General features: G+C 37.8%; 1 protein-coding gene across 1 annotated transcript in view; it reads left to right on the top strand.

Annotated features, from left to right (window-relative positions):
* Positions 1 to 16,231, top strand: part of GCC2 (GRIP and coiled-coil domain containing 2) — a gene marked incomplete at its 5' end in the record, with an annotated part of 30,897 nt that extends 14,666 nt beyond the window's left edge. Inside the window, 12 exons of the mRNA XM_084225675.1 lie at positions 141 to 245; positions 809 to 971; positions 1,500 to 1,600; positions 1,732 to 1,809; positions 2,484 to 2,621; positions 4,639 to 4,760; positions 6,328 to 6,504; positions 7,651 to 7,868; positions 9,259 to 9,453; positions 10,270 to 10,409; positions 11,263 to 11,464; positions 12,523 to 16,231. Of these exons, the coding sequence (XP_084081801.1) occupies positions 141 to 245; positions 809 to 971; positions 1,500 to 1,600; positions 1,732 to 1,809; positions 2,484 to 2,621; positions 4,639 to 4,760; positions 6,328 to 6,504; positions 7,651 to 7,868; positions 9,259 to 9,453; positions 10,270 to 10,409; positions 11,263 to 11,464; positions 12,523 to 12,593 (1,710 nt within the window). The 3' untranslated portion in view covers positions 12,594 to 16,231. The remainder of the gene's footprint in view (positions 1 to 140; positions 246 to 808; positions 972 to 1,499; positions 1,601 to 1,731; positions 1,810 to 2,483; positions 2,622 to 4,638; positions 4,761 to 6,327; positions 6,505 to 7,650; positions 7,869 to 9,258; positions 9,454 to 10,269; positions 10,410 to 11,262; positions 11,465 to 12,522) is intronic.
* Positions 16,232 to 22,208: the final 5,977 nt, after the last annotated feature.

Below are 22,208 nucleotides of genomic sequence, written 5' to 3'. Positions count from 1 at the left end.
TGGTTCACAGTGATTTCCTTAGAAAGGAATCAGCTATCTTTGTAAAACGCAAGTGTGTGTGTGTATGTGTCTAAGTATAGAAAGATGTTGGCATCTATTTTGAAATTGGACTGCATAATTGACAACTACTTAAATTTCAGGAACATAGTGCTGCTCTCCGAGAAATGGAGGAGCTTCAGATGCAACTTCAGAAGGAGAAGAAACATCTGCAGAAAACTATGCAAGAACTAGAGCTGGCCAGAAAGGTAGAGTTGCTATCCATGTTAGTGCTTAATGGACTACCAAGGATTTTGGCCCATCTGGCTGTGTTGAAGGCCTCCCTTTCTGTTCTGAGTATTCTAAAGCTGGAGGTTTGCAAAAGGGAGAATGTGAGGGCTTTTGCCCCTGGCTGTGTGCTTGAAGAGCTGAAGTGTACTTTTGGAATTGGTTTTGGTTTTATCTTTTTGTTTGTTTGTTTAGCTTGGGTTATGTGGCCTTTCATGAGTAGAAATAGGAATAGAATTCAGATGTCTGGAGTACATGTATAGTGCATTGTTAGAAATTGCCTTGGTTGTAAGGACTGAAGATGAAAAAAACTAATACATACAAAATACCTACTGATAAAACTAGCAACAGGTTTTTCAAAGCTTTTGATTCTTGTTTGAAAACAGATTATTTACTGAGGATATGGAAACCCAATGGATGGGTAATATTTGTGGATATGGATAGAGACAAAATCTTTGTCTGATGGGCAATGAGTTTTTTACAGAATTACAAAAGTGTTAGCAGGCAAATTATAAGCTCTAACTTCATTTTGTGTACCTTGCAGGATGCTCAGAAGAGTACACTGATGGATATGGAAATAGCTGATTATGAAAGGCTAGTAAAAGAGCTTAATCAGAAGATTACTGATAAAGACAGCAGAATAGAAGATCTTGAGCAAGAAACAGGGATTCAGAAACAGAAACAAGAGACCCTACAGGAAGAAATAAGTGAGTAAACTATAAACAGAAGAGTCACTATGGTATAGTTAGCTGTGTTAAAAGATGCAATTCAGAAACTTCTCAAGTCAGCAAGTGAGGGTAAGCTTTGCAGGGAATACTAAACAGTTGCATTAGGAAAGCAATTTTGTCTTAGAGGAACCTTTACTAGGTTATCAATCACTTAATCCAGTGTTCAGCACTTAAAAGCCAATTTACCTCCCTGTCATACTGTGTTTATTACCTGATAAAGTTATTCATAAGTTCTAAATATTGGTGACTGACAAGGGTTTCACACTCATAAAACTTTACTGATTATCATGTGAAAATTCCATCTCTTTCTGTGCTCAAGTGTAAAAACATTTCACTTATTTTAAGATCTTTGTGATAACTTAGGAAAAGTTTGCTAAAGTTACTCTTAGCTACTTGTTAGCAGCTCTTAAGGAATCTGTTGGAATTTTTTAAAATATTTTCCAGCATTTTTTAGAAAATATAAGAGGGGAAATTTCCTTTGCATATAATGGTTTTTCTCTGCATTAGAGTCACTTCAGTCAACTATGCAACAGGAAGAGGAAAGAAATGCTAAGATAAAACAACTCCTGGTGAAAACCAAGAAAGAACTGGCTGATTCAAAACAAGCTGTAAGTCCATATGCTAATGACTGTATATTCTATTGTTAAACTAGATTTTCAAAAACAGCTGGTAGCTGAATTTTTAGGTTACTGAGGTTTGGAGGGGTTTTTTTTAATCTCCAGGTAATTTTATCTTGCAGGAAAATGACCATCTAATGTTGCAGGCATCATTGAAAGGGGAACTGGAAGCCAGTCAACAGCAAGTGGAAGCCTATAAGGCAAGAAACTTCACTTTTTGTTTTGAGTTTTCTCATTTAAATAGTGAGGGTGTGATTTGTACTGGGCACATGGAATATAGGCTGAAGAATAAAGAGGTGCTGTTTTTACTTTTAGGTTACAGGTTCTTTTTCTTAAATGAGTTTTGTCTGTTTGCTGCTTTCCCTAAATATTTTTTCCTGTTATTTTCTTTACCCTGTCTTTTTCCACTTTTCCTTTCCACCAATGGAGAGGACTGTGGAGTTTGAAACTTGTAACTGGAATATATTTTTTAATGTTTCTTTAAAAATGGTAGTTGCTCAGTTTAAAAACAGAAGAACACAACATTGTCAGCAAAAATCTTAAGTGTCATCCATCTGTATACAGAATAGAAATGGATTAGAATGTAATCAAAGAAGCAGAGAAGGGAAAGAGGTTGGCTTTCTTAAATGCTTCCACCCCAGCATTGTAATTATATCTTCAATTCTCTCTTTAAACAGAATCACTTTTTAAAAATTATTACATGGTAACCCGTGTCTTTTTTTTTTTTTATTCTATTTTTGTTGGATTTTAATTTTCTATTCACCAGTTCTGTGCAGGAATTACTGTAGTAGAGTCCTAGGTTCTCAGTGGCATGTTCCCTTGGAGAAGTAAGAAAAGTTTTCGTGATAGTGAAATTTTCAACTGACTTTTTCAGATTCAAGTGGCTGTACTGACATCAGAAAAGCATAAAGCTCAGGAGCAACTGCGAACGTCTTCGGAGCAGCACCAGCGTACCATGAGTGCTTGCCAGCAAAAAATTGCAGCCCTGCAAGAAGAGTGCAGAGCAGCCCAGGTATTCCAGTGGAAGAAGTAATCTTAGAGGCTTAAGAAGGGAGATTACTTGCACTCTTTGCTTCTTTAAAAATATTTTGCAGATTTTTAACTCTTCTCTTTTTGTCTATCAAGAATTGTGAATTACCCCAGTATTGAGCAGTGGTATAAAGGACAGGCCAGACTGTCCTGGTTGACATTTATACTTGGGGTGAAACATCTGGACTTGCATACTGCTATTTACAGTAGGGAAAAACTTGTGGTAGTGGGGAGCCAGGGTTTATTTGAGATTACCAGTAAATACACACTCAGGGAAAAGAAAATTCTTTAAAGAAAAGAGCACAAATGAAAAAAAATAGGAATATAAGTTGCTTTATATAAAACCAGTTAACACAGATATCACTTTAAAGAAAAAAAAATGTGAAAAAATATATTTGCAAGCACCTTTTAATATGCTGAAATGTGAGCAGCTTCTTAATTGGCAGCTGAACTACATGGAAAACTGACACTGTTGCTGAAGTTTATTATTGTTTCTGGGATTTTTTTTCTCATATAACATTCTTTGATGGTCCTGGAATGCAGGGTTTGCATTGGAGACAAACAGATTCAAAATATAGTAGTACTCTTATGTACAAATCACCTTTATGGGGGTTACTGCACTACTCTGTGGCCACTGTTGTATGGTAGGTGTGGTGGTAGGTGCACCCTGCAGGTAAGCAACAGCTGAATGCAGCCTCTCGAAAGAACTTCTACATTTTAAAAAGCTGAACTGAAATGGGCAAACTTTGTGATTGCTACTATAGGTTTGCCTTAGTTGTGCTGGTACATATGGATCATGGTTTTACAAATATATTCTTCATACCTGGGGGCTTACAATATTTGTCTGTGGTGGTTTGCTCTGTGATGCTGTGAAATCAGCAATGTTGTAGATCTTCCATATTAGCATGGCTTGAACCTCTTGGAGGGCTAGCTTTCCTATTTAGATGCCCTACATATGGAAAATAGATATTATTACAAGGTTATTAGCAAAGGAAAATTCCCTCTAAAGGAAATGTGGACACCAAAGCAGATGGTAGAAAACAGAAACCGTGCTGACATTTAAGACTGTGTACCTGACCTAGGAATATTCACACAGTTTGACAGGAAGAAAAGCAAAGGATTAATGTAAAGAAGATGGCTACAAAACATGCAGACTCTGAAAATCTGGACCAGTGGCTAATCAGAGTCAGTTCTGTAGAATTTCAGTTACCAGTTCAGCTGAAGGGAAAGTTTCCAAAATCCTCCTCTTGGTGATGAGAACATGTTAGTTACCTGTAAATGGGAGTGACTAATGAATCCATGAGCTTGTCCTAAGATCCAAGAAAGAAAACCTGTGTCAGTGCTGTTTTGTTTTTCTTTTTAAGAGGAATATGCAATGTGAGTACTGGAAGGGGGGCAATAATCTTTGCTGTATCATGTACAGTCAAGGATGAAGCTCCTGTGATGTGAGGCAGCTTTCTGTATGTCCACAGAAACTCAGGCAACAGCTGAATTTAGAAGAAAAGACAGACCAAACACCTTTGCAGTCAACTAGAATATTATATCTGGTGCTATGTAATACCATTGCAAGACTGACTTAACTCCTCAGAATTATGCATAACTTTATGGCATGTTAGAATTTTTGCCACCCTTGTAGTATTGGCGAGAAACAGAATTATGCCTCTTGTATTTTCTGTCACCTTTGCCTGCATTTAAAGCTGTTCATAGATCCTCTGGGTTATGAATCTCTCAGTTGAATGCAGTTTTTGAATTTTCAAGTACTCTCTCTTTTCTTTGATACTGGTATGTTGAAAATCAGTGTCTCAAGTTTCACATTATATGATACTCAGTTAAAATCTAAAGAAACTTGTTATGGTGGTCGCTGTTTTAATTACCTCTTTTAAAGAAGGAAATGCAGCAAGTGGTTTTAATTTTTTTCAGTGTAAGATGCATTTCATTATAGAGAAATAAGGGAGTAATAGTTAATAGTATAACTTACAGCTTTGTTTTCTGTGTGATAGGCTGAACAAGCATCTATTACATCTGAATTTGAGAGCTACAAAGTCCGTGTTCATAATGTTCTAAAGCAGCAAAAGAATAAATCTACTGCTCAGACAGAATCTGAAGGAGCCAAACAAGAAAGGTAAAACTAACATTTTTACTTGATTTGTAATCCAACTGTGGCACTGCCTAGCTGACCAGAAGAAATATCAATTCCTACTGTCATGGTGCATATTAGTTTCTAGTAGCTGGATTTGTCTTTTTAACCATTATTTTTGTGTAGATTACCTGTTGTTACAGTTGGAAGGAGAAGTAAAGTCTTAGGAAGTTTTTGTGACTGTCATGAGCAGAAATTAGCCTGCACATTCTGTGTAGACTTGACACGTCATTTTCTCTGATGTGAAGTTGCCAAGTGCCATTTGCAACAAAGAGGAAAAGAGCAGATTGGTTCAGTTCAACTGAGCTCACTCTGAACTTTTTCAGGAGTGAGTGGTTAAGTGTAGGTAAAGCTCTGGATGCCAATTCAGTCATCAGCTACTGCATATTTATGAAATCCTTTATGTTGTATCATATGAGACAAGACTTGGAAGGTAAAAAGTAGCACTACCAGAAGTTCCCTGAAAATCCTTTAAGTACAGTCATAAGCCAGGTATATTCATATTCACTTCATAAATGTCTCAACTGACTGCAAAAGTCCATCAGTTTGTGCAAGTTATTTTTATGAGTCATTGATGGCTGCCCTTGGTGGCAGACGGGGCATTTATGTGAGAAATGTCAGGTTTGGTTTCCGACACGGACCCTCAGTCGGTGCCGGCAATTGCGGCCAGGCATCCACCAGAGGGCGACTTGTGCCTCGTTAGGGGACTCGGATTTAGGGCTGCTTTGGGGTTCTTGAGACATTCTTGCTTTTGAAGCAGTCAAACTGTAAGAGCTGCATTTCTTTGACTCTCTTATTTGCAGAATTTTAAGAAGTTCTGGTATTGATAATTTTTTTGTGAGAGAGAACCATCTTGGAAACAAATTGGATAAGCAATAAACAGATCACGAACAGTTCCCAAAGAAATTATTTACAAGTATCAACCCTAAGGATTAGTGACATACACAGTTCATTAGATAATGGAGGGGTCTGCGTATATAAACACAGAAATCAGTAAAAAAAGAATGCGTGTGACTTAAGATTTTTTCTTCCTGATATTTCTGAGTTTGAATTGTTTCTGACCAATTGAGTTTATCTGTTATCAACTTGATGTTGCTTTCTAATAATTTGCTCAAAATCTTCTCCAACCATTTGTCCCCTGTATTTGGTCTTATTGAACTGAAGTGCATTTACTAAACAAATGAAAAAAAAAGCCTCACCACTTTTAAGAAGAAATTTTTTCTCCTATTTGATTCCCATATGTTATTTTCCTTCTGTCTTGTCCCTCCTTGAAGCAGAAAGTGCTATCAGTCATGCTTCCTACCCTAATAGTTTCATTCCCAGCAGTTCAGATGGGATGTGGCAAACTTATTTGTATCTATGTTGAAACAAGATCTGATTGTTTCTGCTGTAGCCACATTCTGAAATTATTCTGGTCTTAGTGCTGTGTCGATTTATTAATAAATATGCAAATTGGATGAGCTATCCAAAATGTTGTGGGTATCATATAAGTTCTGAAATAATTTAATTATTTTAAATGTGTGTTGTGTATTCCTTTTTCTTCCATGTGTAGGGAACAGTTGGAAATGGTGATAGATCAACTTAAAGTTAAGCTGCAAGATGCTCAGCATAATTCACAGATGAATGCATCTGAACTCCAGGCGCTGCAGTCAGAACATGACACCCTGCTGGAAAGACACAATAAGATGCTGCAAGAGACTGTTGCAAAAGAAGCAGAACTCCGTGAAAAGTATGGTCTGCTGATGAAAAGATAGGGATATTTTATTTTTTTTGAATGTTAAGATCTTAACATGTTGAAGCCTATAACTGTACTTCACAAAAAAAGGCATGTTGTTGAGAAAGTTAAAGGAATTACAAAAGGATTGTTTGCTATTTTTCACAAGCCATCAGAAGCTTCCACAATGACAGTGAAATAGTAGCTGATAGGGGAATTTGAGATTTCTGCAAACCTTTAAGGTACAGAGATATTCACATGAAGTCTTAATTAGAAATTACTGATTGATATTAGGAACTGTTGACTTCTTGTCACTGTCTTTGTACAGTTTTATCTGTTCCTGATAGCTGCATAATGATTCACTGTAGTCAACCAAATTATGTTCTGCATTTTTCGGGAAACAACCCATTTCACAATAGGTTCCCTTTATACCTAAACACTGCTCTGGCTCTGTTTAAGTCTGTATGCTTATAAGGGTAAGTCCTGGGCTTAGTTTCTCCATAAATGCATTTGTTTAATTGCTTGTGACTTTCTTTATTATATTAGTATATATCATGTCTGTATTATATATTATTATTTATTTAATGTATTTACTTGCTTGTGACAATTTTGGTGTGCTTCTGGAGTGCCTCCAAACCAAGTACAACTGATGAATTACTGACATTTTTCTTGCTAACAGCTACACTCCTCTGCACTGAAAGTTGAGGTTTAAAAAAAATAAACTTCCCTTCTTAGAAACCTGTGTTTTTAGAAGTACCAAGTAAGTGCTTGGTAAATAAAGGTTATAGGAAGTGGAGTATAAGTGTTGTGCCCTGTATGATACTATAAACAGTCATGATGAAGCTTTAAAATTAAGAAATGTTTAGACCACAGGGTCTCTTTCATTATTTTCCAAAGATGTCTGAATTTTTTGTTCTGAAATAAAAGTCAAGGTTATATAGCACAGTGCATTCATATAATAAGTAATGTGTAGCTTTTTCAGTCTCAGATTTTCCCTGTAAAAAGAGGACTTTAAATGAAAAAAAGTTGCACACATAGTCATTCTAAGATAATCATACACATGAAAATTGAAAACTGACTCAAACTGTAAAAATTTTGAAATGTAAATCTTACAGTGTTTTGCTGCTTCTGTCTTACTGTTTGTGCATGCACTGTTTTCAGACTCTGCACAATACAGTCTGAGAACATGGTCATCAAAACAGAGCACGCCCAGGCGTTGAGTCAGCTGACAGCCCAGAATGAAGCTCTCCGCAACAACTTCAGAGATCAGGTCAGGAACCTGCAAGAAGAGCACAGGAAGACAGTAGAGACACTTCAGCAGCAACTCTCCAGAGTAGAAGCTCAGCTCTTCCAACTCAAGAGTGAACCAAGCGCTAGAGGTAACTTCCAGGCAGAACACCAGGTTTTCATGGGTTAGTTACCAATTTGTGTACCTCAGTCTGAAACTACAATGTGCTTACAGTGTTTGATTCTGTAAAATCACCAGCAGCTTTTACTGGGAAATCTGCATCATGCTGTTTCAGTCCACAGATACCGAGTTGGGAGTATGTCTTTGTTATTATTTACTGTTGCTTTAGAACCCTGAGGTCCTTGAATACATCCAGAGGAGGGCAGCAAAGGTGATGAAGGGCAGGAAGGACTGTCCTATGAGGAGCAGCTATGGAATCTGGATTGGTCTAGTTTGGAGGAAAGCAGGCTGAGGGCAACCTCATGGCTGTCTTACAGATTCCTGAGTGGGGGAAGTGAGGAGGGAAGTGCTGAACTCTTCTCCCTGGTATTCAGTGATAGGGCATGTGGGATTGCTTCAGAGCTGCCATGGAGAGGTTCTGACTGGACGGTAGCAAGCGTTTTCTTACTGTGAGGGTGGTCATGCTCTGTAACAGGCTTCCCATTGATGCCTGAAACAGAGGCATTTTGACAATGCCCTTGATAAAGTTTTAGCTTTTGAAGTGGTCAGGCAGTTGGACTAGATACTTGTTGTAAGTCACTTCCAACTGGACTATTCTGTTCTAGAATCAGTGCTACTGGTACGTCTTCTGCAGTATCAGACAGATGGAGGGAAATTACTTTGAAAATATTTGGTGTTCTTCTTACCATGTTGTCTCAGGCTTTGGAGCATGCTGGACATCTGCCTCAAGTATGAAGTGTAAAGCTGAAGAAAAGTGTTTTGGAAGCTGTTTTAAGACAGCTGTTATTTGTATACATGCTGTTTATTATACTTGCTATTTGATCCTTCTTCCAATTTAAGATTTTACTGTCTTCAATCTCAAGTACTGTTTTTGTATCTGTAAAGTTACTAATCAGGATGTAGTTGGACATCTGCCAAGCAGCAGTAGTAGTTTAAGTTGCTCTGTTATTACTGAAGTAGAAGGGTCATGCACACAGTAATAAAACAGAAGAATTTACACTTCCCACAGGACTGGTTGAAACAAAAGCAAATTGTTTTGCATTAAAGATATTTGTTAATCTTACCATAACTAAAACACATCTTCAGGGAGATCTGCATGAAGGTTTCACAGTCACTGAAAAAAAAATTGCCAGTCAGGTTTGGGTGTAGAACCAGACTTAGATTGGAATGGCAATTCGGAGGTGAAAGGCTGTATTTTACTATTATAAATGTTATGTGCATATCTGGCTTTTTCTTTTGGCTTCACCTTTCCTGGCATTTTGAAGACTATTTTATGTACCACTCTCAATCCCTGACAGTCACACCTAGGAAACAGCCCTCCCAATTTCATTCTGGTATGAACATCAGTAAGTATCTTTCAGGTCCAGCTGTTTCAAATCCGGCAACGAAGAACTTGAGAGAGCGGCGGAACACTGAGCTTCCTGTGCTCGATGTGCACACTGTGGCTAGGGAAGAGGGAGAAGGTATGGAAACAACAGACACAGAGTCTGTGTCCTCAGCCAGCACCTATGTTCAGTCCTTGGAGCAACTGCTGAACTCACCAGAAGCAAAGTCTGGTAGGTAGGACGTGGCTTTCAGAAGTGCTTGCCTACATAGGTTGCAGAAGTTCGTGCCCTCAAAATATTTTAGATCATTGTGTTTTTATGCTTGTGGGTGCAAGACACAAGTCTAGTCAAGTGCTACTGAGTTTACACTGTCCTTAACTTTTGTATGAGTTTTGTCATTAATTAAGGACTTACAGTAGGACATTTCTACAGGTTTTAGTGATTTAAAGATGTCATATTTCTGAGCTTTTAAAGGTAGAAGACTGGGTGAGCAAGTCAGTGAATAGTTAGAGAAATTTTTGTATTCTGGCTAAGTCTCTACTAGGGACAGTTAAGTGCTGATTTAACCCTGTTAGTGAAAGGATAAAATTTCTGTTTATCTTAATGAGGCTTATTAGAACAGTTCTTTACTCAAAAGTCTTTTTTTCTAGGAAAGTGAAATCCAGCATGAAAAAGAATGTTTTAGGAGTACCCAAAACCAAGAAAAATACATGGTAGCATAGAATCCTGTTTTAAAAGTCTGCTTGAACACTTCATGGATAAATGTTGAAAATCTCCATTTCTGGGTAGGAAACAGAGAATAAGTTAAAACCAGGTATCTTGAGGTACTCTAGCGCTATTTTGCCAGCCCCCCTCTAATATATAAACAGAAATAGATCAGAAAATAAGCATGCACCACAGGCATTGATGCCTGTTAAGTCTGCACTCTGACTTTGCATGAATTCTGTTCATAAGAAACTACATTAATCAAGATCTGATGTTAAGTTAGTATGAAGTAGATGCAAGTGCTTTTCCCTTCTCTTAGTTTTCTTTTCCAATTAATTGCAGAACCATCTCAGTGGCAAGCAGATCTCAGCAAGGATGAACTGATTCAGAAACTAAACACAACAACTAAGAGTGCTGATCACTTGAATGAATTACTTCGTGAATCAGAAGCAACCAATGCAATCCTAATGGAACAAATAAAGGTTAGCAGACACACAAGAGATGTGAGGACAGCTCTAATTTCCATGGTCTGTTTCTTAGACCAAATATCTTTCAGAAAATCCCAGTCAATAAAATTTGGTGATATATAACTTAATTTGGGAGGGGTTTTTATTCCACAGGTCTAATTAGTGCTTCCAGAGTATACTTCAGTTTTTTGGTTTTTTTTCCACCACAGTTTCTAGTTGGCTGAGGGGAGGGGAGAGAGGAGTGTAGGAGTAAAAGCTTCTACAGAAAAACTTCTGGTGTTGGAAAGTTTAATGTTAGTAAACATTAAAAATTTTAATGTTGGTAAACATTAAAAAGTTTAATGTTTTTAAAGTTTAGTAAAGGGTCTGTACTATTTTCACTTAGATAAAAGCAGTAAATGCCAACAGAAGCATTGTCTGGTATCTGTTTCTGTAACCTATTTTAGCTGTCTTAAGTTTAAAGAAGGCACATGAACTAAGAAGAAGACACATAAACTAAGCTCACTATAAGTGAGCTTTCTGAAGATATTTCTATATGTACTAAGCTTTCTTTTGTAATATGCTTTTAAATTAATATCATCAGATTTCTGAGTTCTGTTCCACTGTTACTACTATTCTATCACTGATATTGTATCTCTACACTGCACAAATTTTATCCAAAAAGGGTATTTTTAGTCAATAAGTTATTTCTTACAGCATTATCACATATTTAATTTTCACTGAATTTTTGTCCTGAATATGTTGCTAAACATGCATTTTTCTTTTTGAAGCAAGCTGCACAATTCATTTTTTAGCTCTTCAAAAGACCTTTGTTCAATTACTCATTAAGTGAGGCAAGCAGTATTACATTTTTTTTCCTCATCTGCAGCTTCTTAAGAATGAAATAAGAAGATTGGAAAGAAATCAAGAGAGAGAAAAGTCTGTGGCTAATCTAGAATACTTGAAGAATGTTCTATTGCAGTTCATATTTCTGAAATCAGGAAGTGAGAAGGAGCGGCTGCTCCCAGTAATAGACACCATGTTGCAACTCAGCCCTGAAGAGAAGGGGAAGCTGGTTGCAATTGCCCAAGGTAGGTGGTGTTCAAAATATTGTCACATAAAAGAGGAAAAGTGAAAAAGGAAAAGGATAGTTCTGTGCTGTCTGTTGTGTAGACCTTTGAGAAAAAACTAAGTACCATAATGCTAATGAACCAGTCATAATGCTAATGAACCAGAAAGTTACTCTTCAGTTTTCAATAAACAGAACAAATACCATAAGATTGACATAAAAATATAATTTCTTCTGAAACATTCACATTTTAGGAAGACAATGGTAAGTTGAAAAATGTAATGTGTTCATGTTTTGAATAGGGTTTAAAAATTTTTTTCAAAATAGAGGTTTATATGATTGAATTATTTTCTTTGCAGATGTTCTAAACAGATAACTAAAGTGGTCCTATCAAGGCAGTACTGCAGATCTTATATTAGTTTCAATATAATACATGTAAAGATATCTTAAAATGTGCTCTTCATTGAAGAAATAAAGGAACTAGGGAAGGACATAAAAAGAGTTAGGCATTTGCAAGAAATAAACACTGGATTTCTGTGTACAATAATGTTCTGTTTCTGTTTCAAATACTCTTAGCAGCATTTTTTCCCTTAAATGCTTTTTAAGGTATTGTTTGTCACTTCTCAATGACAGTAACTGTAGCTTCTTGTACTTCATTAGCAACTGACCTATACTTTATCTTAGAATTAATGAAATCAGTGAGCAACACATGTACCTAGCAGAACTTAAAATTTGTGAACAAAATCAAAAAGGGAAGTGTTCAAGTATTACATTCCATGATTGGCTGCATTTGGAAAAATAAGATCTAAGTTAAGTTCATAGCATGTTGATGTTGTTCTGGCCCTCTAATGAAGACTGATGGGATTTTTCTATAGAAGGGTGATAAATTACGTTTTTCAGACATTCTTAAGTACCCAAAGTGGATTTGGTGGTACAGTCCATGTCTGTGGCAGCCCAAGAGTGAATTCCTTTCTCACCAAGCTTGAGGCCAGCATGTGAAAAAGGCAAGGAATGGGGGCAAGGATATGTAACCAAATGATGCACTGTCTAACACAGAGTATGTTTTTTGTCCTCCTTCAGGTGAAGAAGAGAGTACCTCACGGCCTTCTGGGTGGGCGTCGTACCTCCACAGCTGGTCAGGACTTCGATAAAACAGTGGAAACACTGAATCTTTAAAAACATTCCACAGCTGCAAAACTGAGAAATCTTACTGTAGATCTCTTGGTGTTGTATCATTGAACTACAGGGTTTTATTTTTGTGTGGGTTTTTTTCAGCTTTTTAGGCTCCACTAAGAAAGAAGCCTGCAGTAGCTCTGAAAGATGGTCCTATGTTGTGCTCTGGCAGCAGTGAACTATTTTTCTTGTAAATGTTAAAGCAGATAATAAGAACTATGAGATGTGACAAATTCATTGCAAATAGCTTGGAAACAGAATTTGTCAACCTATGATAGTTCTTTTGATATCAGTTTAAAAGTTTGACCTTATATTAACTGGAATAACTAGAGTTTAGATTTTAAGCATTTAAAAGTGTTTACAGTTGCTTTCACATATCACTGTCAGTTAGCTAATCTATATGGTTAGTGTTACTCTCTGCACATTTAAGAAATTTAAAATTATTTCCTCTCTTGTGATAGCTACAAAATGTAAGTTAATTAAGAAACAGAAAGGGCATTTTCTGCTTTGAAGTTGTCTTTCTTAAATTATTTTGCTTTTGCAGAACATGAAGGCAACAGTTCACAAAATGTAGAGGGTGCAAAAATCTGTATGAAATGCAGTGCTTGTCACACCTGGGCATGGTACTAAATGGCATTTATGGAAGCCTTTGGATAGTACTCCAAGACTCAGAGGTCCTAAGTGAGCTGAAGCTTTGTGAGAAAGGGCTTAAACTAGGGCTTTTTAATCTGAGGTTGGAAGTTTGTGGAAAAGACCAGGAAGAAATATTTCATTACTGTAACAATGTCTCTAGCTGGATGACAAGACTACTCATACTGACTTAGTCATAGTGAAGACACTAAAGAATGATTCTGAGCCCACAGGTCAGACTCCTGACATTAACTTCTGAGAGAAAAGAATGAAGCTTTTGTCAATAGATGCATTTTTTAAATGTTCTAATGATTGAAGATCTTATTCTCTCCTTTACCTGTGTGTGTGTACATTGTTTGCACAGATATTTGCACAGATGAGATGGTCTCTGTTCCAGGTTACTCAACAGAATGTTATATGTTTTTCCCAAGAAAAATAAATTTCTACCATCTCTTCTTCTGTTATCAACACAGCCCCTCTTTTTACCTTCAGTTGTCTTCTCCCTTATACAGTCCATAATGCCTTTTACCATCTTAATTTATTTGTAAGGTTTTAAAGAGCACACACATGTTTGAATCCTGCTTATGTTTAAACGAGAGTCTGTCTTTTTCACTCATATTTTCATATTCTCCTTGTTGTTTTACAGAGAGTTTTTCCCTGGTACCCATACAAATACTAAATAGGGCTCCTCCTTTCCTGCCTACCTTAGCTCTGAGGAAATGATGCTTGTTCCTTTAATATTGCCTTATTTCAGGCTGAGATTAATCCAAACATATGAACAGCAGAATGGCAACATGTTGAGAATAAACTGTTCAGTAAGTTTGCTTTTGGTTTAATTTTTTGCTTGTTGTATATATTTCAGTACACAATCAACAAAGCCAATGGGCTTTATTTAGGTATTTTAATTCCTTTCCACTGTTTTAGGCACTTCTATTTTCTTCCCCTCCAATATATATTTTAACTGGAACCTTTAGGGTTTGTGCTACTGGGGAAAACATCCTCTGGAAACTTTGAGAACATAGAATTGATCAACAGTAGTGTGAGGGACGAGTCTTTTAGGTGTCTGTAGGTAGCAAATAGGAGGCTGTGTTTAGGCTTTCTTGCATTTGCCTTTGGAATGGTTTGGACCAGATCTCGGATGCTGGATTCCAACTCCTTATTCAGCTGGATTTGTTTAATGTCACTCAGAAGAATGCCAAAACAGCAACAGGAGAGATTTGAAACATATATAAAAATAAGTGCTAGTCATCCTCCTGCTGATTTTATCAATGGAAGCACATGAGTAGAAGGGTATGGCTTTGTCTCACTTAGTTCACACTCCGTTTGCTGCTGACCTGATTTAGTCTCCATTATTGCTTAAGAGCTGTGACAAGTTCCTCTTAAAATGCACATATTTCAGAACTGTAAATTATTGAACGTTGCAAGCTGTGAATAAAGGTGTGCAAGTAACATATATCACTGGCTGTATGAAATACCAGTTGCTTATTGACTTCTTTCAAGTCTGAGTTGCATGCTCACTGTTTTTAGTAAAACTTGAGTACCGTACTTATGAATGGAGTGAACAACTTGCATTAATATATTTTTTTTACAATGAAAGATAGAGATCTTAATTAGTATAAAATATTTTAATAACTATTACTAAACTGTTTTCTGTTGCTAAGGTTGCCAGAACTTTCCTATATGGCAGTAAACTGACTGTAAGAAAATGAAGTTTAACAGACAATTGAGTAAATGGCATAGAAGAACATGAACTGGAAACAGGATTATTTTGCATAGAGAACTTTTTATATGTCATATATTTGCATTTTAATGTACAGCATTGTAGCTGTGATTTGCTTTCAAAAAATAGTTTAAAGTTTTAACTAGTACTGCTACTGTGGTGTTCTCTTTTGGAAGAGCACTGTGCTGACTGCTTTCTGGTTCTTTTTGTTTTCTTTACAGTGCCACGTTTATTAGAATGTTTCACAGAAAATATCACCCTTGCCCAAAATGTTTATAAGCTTAGGACTGATTTTTATCTTTAACAGCCTGCCTTCAGCCCAAGCATTAGGAGAGCATAATAATAATAATAATGATAATAATAATAATAGTAATTCTGCTGGCACTATACAGATTATATATTAAGTAAAAACCAAAAATGGGAGTGATTCGGCATTCCCAAATCTGCACTGTGGCTGAATTTTCAGCTATCTAATGCTGACTTTGGAATGGGTTATATGTCTTTCATTTTCCCTTTACCCAGAAGGGAGATTCATCTGTGCAAGCAAAAAGTGCTCCAGCTGAAAGACAGGAAGATCAGAACTTGTCAGGCTGTTGTATAGATGTGGCCAGTTCAATCTGGGGTTCAGGATGGCCAAAGGGAACCATGTTAGAAATTATACACAGGAGAGTAAGATTGCTTTTTTTTCTTTCATGACTCTCCTTCCCCAAAGTATAACTGTGAGAATACAGGGTTATATTATTTTCTAGTTTTAAATCCTCCTTCGTCTATATCCTTCCGTCTGTTTGCTGTGATAAGAGATGATATATTATGAAATTGTGGAGGAATGCCTAAAAATTCTCCTTACTTTGTACTAAGTGAATTTGAAACCAGCCTAAACATATATGCTTCATTTGGCTTATGCCTTAGCTTCAGCCAGTGCACCAATACTTCCTAAACTACCTGCCAGTTCTACTATTGATGGTACTGTGAAAATATCTCACTTAGAAGTCTTGCAAATAGCAGCCACCACTCACAAGCTGAGAAACCAAATGTATGAAGAGATAAAAGTATATTTGTTGTAGTAATTTCAAACTTGCTAGTCTGGATAGATAAGTATTTTGTTTGGAAATATGTTTTTGGTGGCCTTTTCATGTGGCCATCACTTAATAAAGTTCACCTTTACTCAACAGAGTGACTTTTTTTTCCATGAATGCATGTTCTTACCTGAGAAAATACTACTCAGGTGCAAGGGAGAAAACAAGGGCTGTCTACCATTGTATTGAAGACATTTTATGGATCTGGTGTGGTATCCACAGCCTGTACTCTGGAAGGCAACTGCAGCAGTGGATTCTTCTGGGTGAACAGAAAAGAAATTGGTTTGTTTTAGTTTGTTTGTTGGTTTTTTTTTTTTAATAATTTAAAAACTAATTTAAATTACTTCAAATGTGTTACTAGATTGTCACCAGCAATCTGACAATATTAGACATGAAGGAGAGGAGAGTTGCAGAAGCTGTTAATGGTCTTATTAGCAGGATTGCACTTAGTGTGTTTGAGTACTAACTACTTTATAAATCAGCACCCATTTCTAATTGCACTCAACTTTTAAATGGCCATAATTACCTCTTCCCTAATAGGCTGTGATAATTTTTCTTTATCCCCATAATTGTCCTAGTGCAAAGATTACAAGCTTGGTGGATGAAGAGGTGCTTGGTTTGATTTAAGCAAGGGTTTGGTGTGTTTATTTTCTTGCCAACCATTTTTCTTAGACCGTGCTTATTACACAAATACATGGCCAGAGAGGGGATCATAAACTGTGAAAAGAAGACATAATAAATTGATATAAGGGTCAAAAAAGAGAGCCTGATACCTGCAGTCAACTTCTAACAGCTTTCACATAAGTTTATGTATGCTATGGGGAAGGGAAATAATAATCTGACTGCTTTTTTAATGAATTTGATTAAAATTTATCAAATGGTTGTGAAAGGATGAGAAGATGCATCTTAGATTCAGGAACTTCCTTCCTTTCCTTCTTGTCCTGTGTTTCTCAGGCTCATTCTGAGGATTCAGGCTGGATTGAATAGTGAAGACTGAGAGTAGTAAAACAAGTATGGAAATGATCAGTTACCGCTACAACAAATCAGCATGCCTTGGTATTGGCAACTTTTTTTTTCACTGTCAGCCTAAAGGCTTCTTAAGAATCCAAGGTAAATGTAATCAGTGTCAAAAACAGCGTGCTCTTTTGGGCATGGACACAGTCCCAGTCCTCCCAGAGCAGCCTTTGAAAGTGTTTTAAATTGATAGACACTGGATAGCAGCTGTGTACAAGCATAGGATTTAAGTGGGGTTTATTGTTTCATTGCCTGAAAATCGAAGCTTGTTCTGAGAACATTCAGACTGTTTCCGGAGGGGAGGTACATATTAGCTCTTGGCTCTCTTGCGCTTTGCAGCATACAGAGCATCTCAAAAATAAAAAGCATAGAAACCATTACAGACCTTCAGAAAAAGGCTTTTACCCAAATGCAGTTTTACTGTTATTACTCCCCTTTGTGGAGTTAAGTTGCTGATGCTCAGCATTACTCTTGCCAAGGGAGAAGGCCAATCGCATCATTTTGGCTTCAGCATCCACGTATTTCTACAGACTAGTTAATGTTCCTCTCACATCTACTCACAGCATTGACTTAAACCTGCAGCTGTAGCAGTCCAGGTGAAGCTGCCCACCTTTTCAAGGGACCAAGTGGGTGGTCCCTCTGCTCCAGGGGCAGAGGGCTACAGCCTCTGCAACAGGGAGAAAAGATGGTGGTGATAAAAACCCTAAACAGTTCCTGTTATTGATGTGGCAGCTCTCTGTCCCTGCCCTGACTACCCACCAGCCTTTCTCTTGGAAACTGGTTAAACCAGTTGATTGCAGTGGTGGGGGATAGTGGGTATCTTGCAGGAAGAGGATTTCCAGAAAACGCAGAAAAGCTAAGGATAGGTTTTGTAACATTCTGGGAAAGATGGGAATTGTAGTGACAAAAAGCTTGAAATAGAAAAATTACACCCTTTAACTATAAAAAATGTGAGAGTAATACCATGATCCCCAAGAGTCATTATTTCTTAAAGTACCTGTTTTCTTTAGCCTTTACTGTGTCTGCACAAGTACTGATCTTGTCATGAAGCAGAAATTTATGCTGCTAAATATGGAATTTTATGGATAAATTTTGCAGAAGCTTGAGATTGATCAATAAAATTTATATCCTTGGTTTTGCAGTCTCCTTCCCTCTTCCAAGAAAAAGTGATGCTGAATATGCTAGGTGTGTCTAAAATGCATGAAGCAGAAATCTGACTTCTTTTACATGGATGTCAGAATGATGACTAAAATGTCTTCCAGTGTTCTGAGCAAACTACGTATTTTTTTTAATAATAGCAACATTTTTTAGAGATATCAAATAGTGGTCAAAACTTATTTATTCAATTGATTAGTGGAGTTAATAATGTTGAACAAAAATGTGAAACCTAAATAATTTTTCACCCATTAATTCATTAACAGCTTTGCTAAGAATATTTAGCTAGACACATGATGTTGAAAAATTATTCCCACTTACATGGTCAAAGTTTCCTTCCCTGTTGCTTTAGCTTCATAGCTTTGGAGGTGTGACATGAACATTGACACAGTTTACAGTTTGAATCCATTGATTGTATTAAGGTAAACAACCATGGGGCTGCTCTGCTAACAGGCTTTCAGAGTCAGAATAGGCTTAGATTGGATATTATAAGGAAATTCTTTACTGTGAGGGTGGTGAGCCCTGGAACAGTGTCCCAAAGAAGCTGTGGATGTCCCATTCAAAGCCAGGTTGGATGGGGCTCTGAGTAGACTGGTCTTGTACAAGACATCCCTGCCTGTGGCAGGGGGGGTTGGAACTACATGATCTTTAAGGTCCCTTACAACCCAAACCATTCTATGAATCTACCATCTGCAATTGCATGAAAGTTCTGGAAGAAAGCAAAAGCTCAAGCAAATACCAGTTAGAAGTTACTCATGTCTCTTCATACCACTCTGCCAAAATCATAAAATACTTTTTCATTTCCAGAAAAAGAACTTGATGTAAATGTGCTGATATTTGTGATTTGAGACAGGCAGTCAAATTCTTGGACCAAGCAGCTGCCCTCTCATCTGTCCTCAATGACCCTTCCTTTCTCACTTCTTTCCCAGGCCTACAATAATGGCCAATTCTGTTTGTTCAATGTTAGCGAAGCTGATCGTGCATTTAGCTCTGAATAGGTAAAGGCTCAGTGCTGTCACTTTAGAGTGACAGAGTCATTTATGTTGAAGACCTCAAAGATCAGAGTCCAGTTGTTAACCTGGCACTGCTGAGTTCATGTCACTACAGTGTCACTGCCAGGTGCAGTGCAATAAGTTTGGTATTTCAGCAGTGATGGAAAATGTAAAGTAGTCCGGAAACAGAACATCAAAAGCATATGCCTACTTAAAACTGCATTTTACTCTGGTCTTAAAGGGAGAGATGAGAGTAGAAAAAAAACCCAGCACTCATTTTGTGATTAATATGTTGGTCTGGAGACATGGAGTCCAAATTCCCTGCTTTGCCACATGCTTCCTTTGTGAATTTAATTTCAGCGTCTCTGTCTCTATTTCCTGACTTGCCTGCTGGGGATAATGGCACTTTTGTACCTGATGCCAAGTACATTAGCAGCAGATTGTTAAACTTTGTGATGGGTTTGTAAGCTGAAATAAGTAGGCAGATTACCATATTTTCTTTAAACTGCATAGGAAGAAAATCATCATAGGCTGCATTATACTGGAATGGAAGGAATGATCTCCTTACGAGTCTGTGGTGTGTGTTTTTTGAATCCTATTAAATTACTTGCTTGAGTATTCTGGACTGAATTTTACAAGTTAATTAGAATGCCAGCATGGTCTAATACTATGTAATGGATAATTAATAACAATTAAGAATTGTTATTTCTGTTGTAAAGCAAGACAAAACAGCCCCCAAGGCGCAAACTTGCTGCAAAGTGCAGAGAGCCTAGGGAGGGAAACTGTGAAACTGAATTCCTGGCTTTTCTTGGTACTTAATGTTTCCAAAAGCTGCTAGTACTTAGTGTTTGGCATTTGTACATGTTTGGGGAAGGCTCTCCCCCTCTCTATGAGAATGCCTTTGCTACTTTGAAATTATATTGCTAGCAGACCAGGCTTTAGGGATTTCATCTTTAAAAGCCCTGGAAAACTGTACATGATGCAATTCCCTCGCTGTTCAATCCATTAAAGTGCCCTCCAAAGGAAGCGCCACAACGGCTGCGCTTGTTGGCTGGCTCTGCCTGTTAATTATTTCCAGAATTTACTGGTTTGCAGCCCTGGTAGTTGTACACCTGCCCAGCCACCTCCCTGCCCTTTCAGGCTGAGCTGGTCAGAGGTGCTGCTCTTTAGCAGCCAGGGACAGCCACCTCATACAGCTCCCCAGGACGATCAGCAATGAGAGAGACCCTGAAATCCTTGCAGACAAGCTGAGGTTAATTAAAGGCATTCATGAAGCTGCCTACAAGTAATGGCAGACTGCCCAAAGCAGATTAGAAAAAACCAAAAGGGTTGTATTACCTTCAGCTGGCACAGAATGAGTACTTATTGAGATGATATAAGGAACCTTTGCTGATAGACTCATGAAAACGAGTGGGTGTTTTGGGGTTGGGTTTGGTTATTTTGTGGGTTTTTTTGTTTTTTTTTAATTGAGGAGGGGTGGTGTGATTGGTTTTTCAACATAATCATGCCATTGTTGAGGTTGGCAGGTAGCTCTGGGTGTCCCTTGTCCAACCTCTCTGTTCAAGCATGGCTACCTACATCCAGATTCCTAGGATCACATCTAGATGGCTATGGAGTACCTTCAAGGGTGGAGACTCCACAGCCTCCACAGACAACCTCTGCCAGTGTTCAGTCACTCTCACAGCAAGAATTTCCCTGATGTTCAGAGGGAACCTCCTATATTTCAGTTTGTTTCCCCTGCCTCGGTTCCTGTCTCTGGATTCCAATGAAAAGATAATGGCTTTGTCCTCCTTTTACCCTCTCTTTTCAGATATTTTTATTAATTGGTAAGATGTCTCTGAGCCTTCTCTTCTTTGGGCTGAACGGTCCTAGCTCTCTGTCTCTCCTCACAGGAGAGGTACTCTAGTCTCTAAAAAATATTAGTGACTGTTTGATGGGCTCTTTCCAGTAAGTCCATGTCTCTCTTGTTCTGGGAAGTACAGAACTGGGCTCAGCCCTCCAGGTGTGGCTTGACCAATGTTGAGCAAAGGAGAAGAATCACATCCCCCTCTTCTGGCATATCATCCCTTCCCTTTTCAGCCATATATCTATTTTCCTCTTTATGCAGAAATGTATTCTTTGTGATGCTAAAGTCTTGCTGTGTTTGATTCCTCATCTTGGCAAGCAAAACTGAACCCTGCCAAGGAAAAAAATAACAAATAAACAAAAGTACTACAGACAGTTTGTGTTTCTACAGCTGTAGTCCTCTCTAAAACCATGTTTCTAGCACTGCCATCAAATACCTTTTTTGCATCATATTACATTCTTTTCCTGGTTCTGATGGACACCAAAGTAGATGTGCTCCATGTTTGAATTATGCTTTCTGATCTGTGCTCACTCATCCCTGTCTATGCTGATCTTCACTGGTTTAACATATTCCTTTGGGCTGTCTTCTTGGAGTCATATAGGTATTTCCTTAATCCTGGCAAGCAAAATATTTGCATTTTTCATTCCAACCTGCCACTTCCTTGTTCTGATATGAAGGACAGCAATGGGTGGTGATACAGACAGCTCAATAATACCAGCTCTTCTGTTATGCTTCTTTCATTTGTCCATAGCCAGCCTTTGAACCTTCCCTGATTTGGAATGAGGTCGCTTCTCTCCAAGTGAAGTGGAAGGTTTGGCAGCGTTGGAGGTAACTTTCTTACATTTACTTTATAAATTTCTGAGCCTGAGCGAGGTGCTAGCCTTTCCCCACACCGTTGCTTATTAATGCTGTTACATGCTTAAATAATGTTGATCTAAACCGGACCCTGACTCCAGCAAAACTCACGCATATTTGGCATCCCAAGGAGCGGCGACAGCTTTCTAGCTACAAATTATCCTGCGCCACCCAACCACGTGTAGGAAACAGTGAAAATACTTGGAATTGTTTTGACAGCAATTTTTGGTTCTGGAAAAAAAAAAAAAAGCCGAGAAACACGAAACCAGCAACACTCGCTCCCAGGAGGCAAGGCACCTATTTCA

This window comes from Fringilla coelebs (genome assembly GCF_963513975.1).
Source record: "Fringilla coelebs genome assembly, chromosome: 2".
Classification (NCBI taxonomy): Eukaryota; Metazoa; Chordata; class Aves; order Passeriformes; family Fringillidae; genus Fringilla; species Fringilla coelebs.
This window is presented reverse-complemented; position numbering and strand designations above follow the sequence as displayed.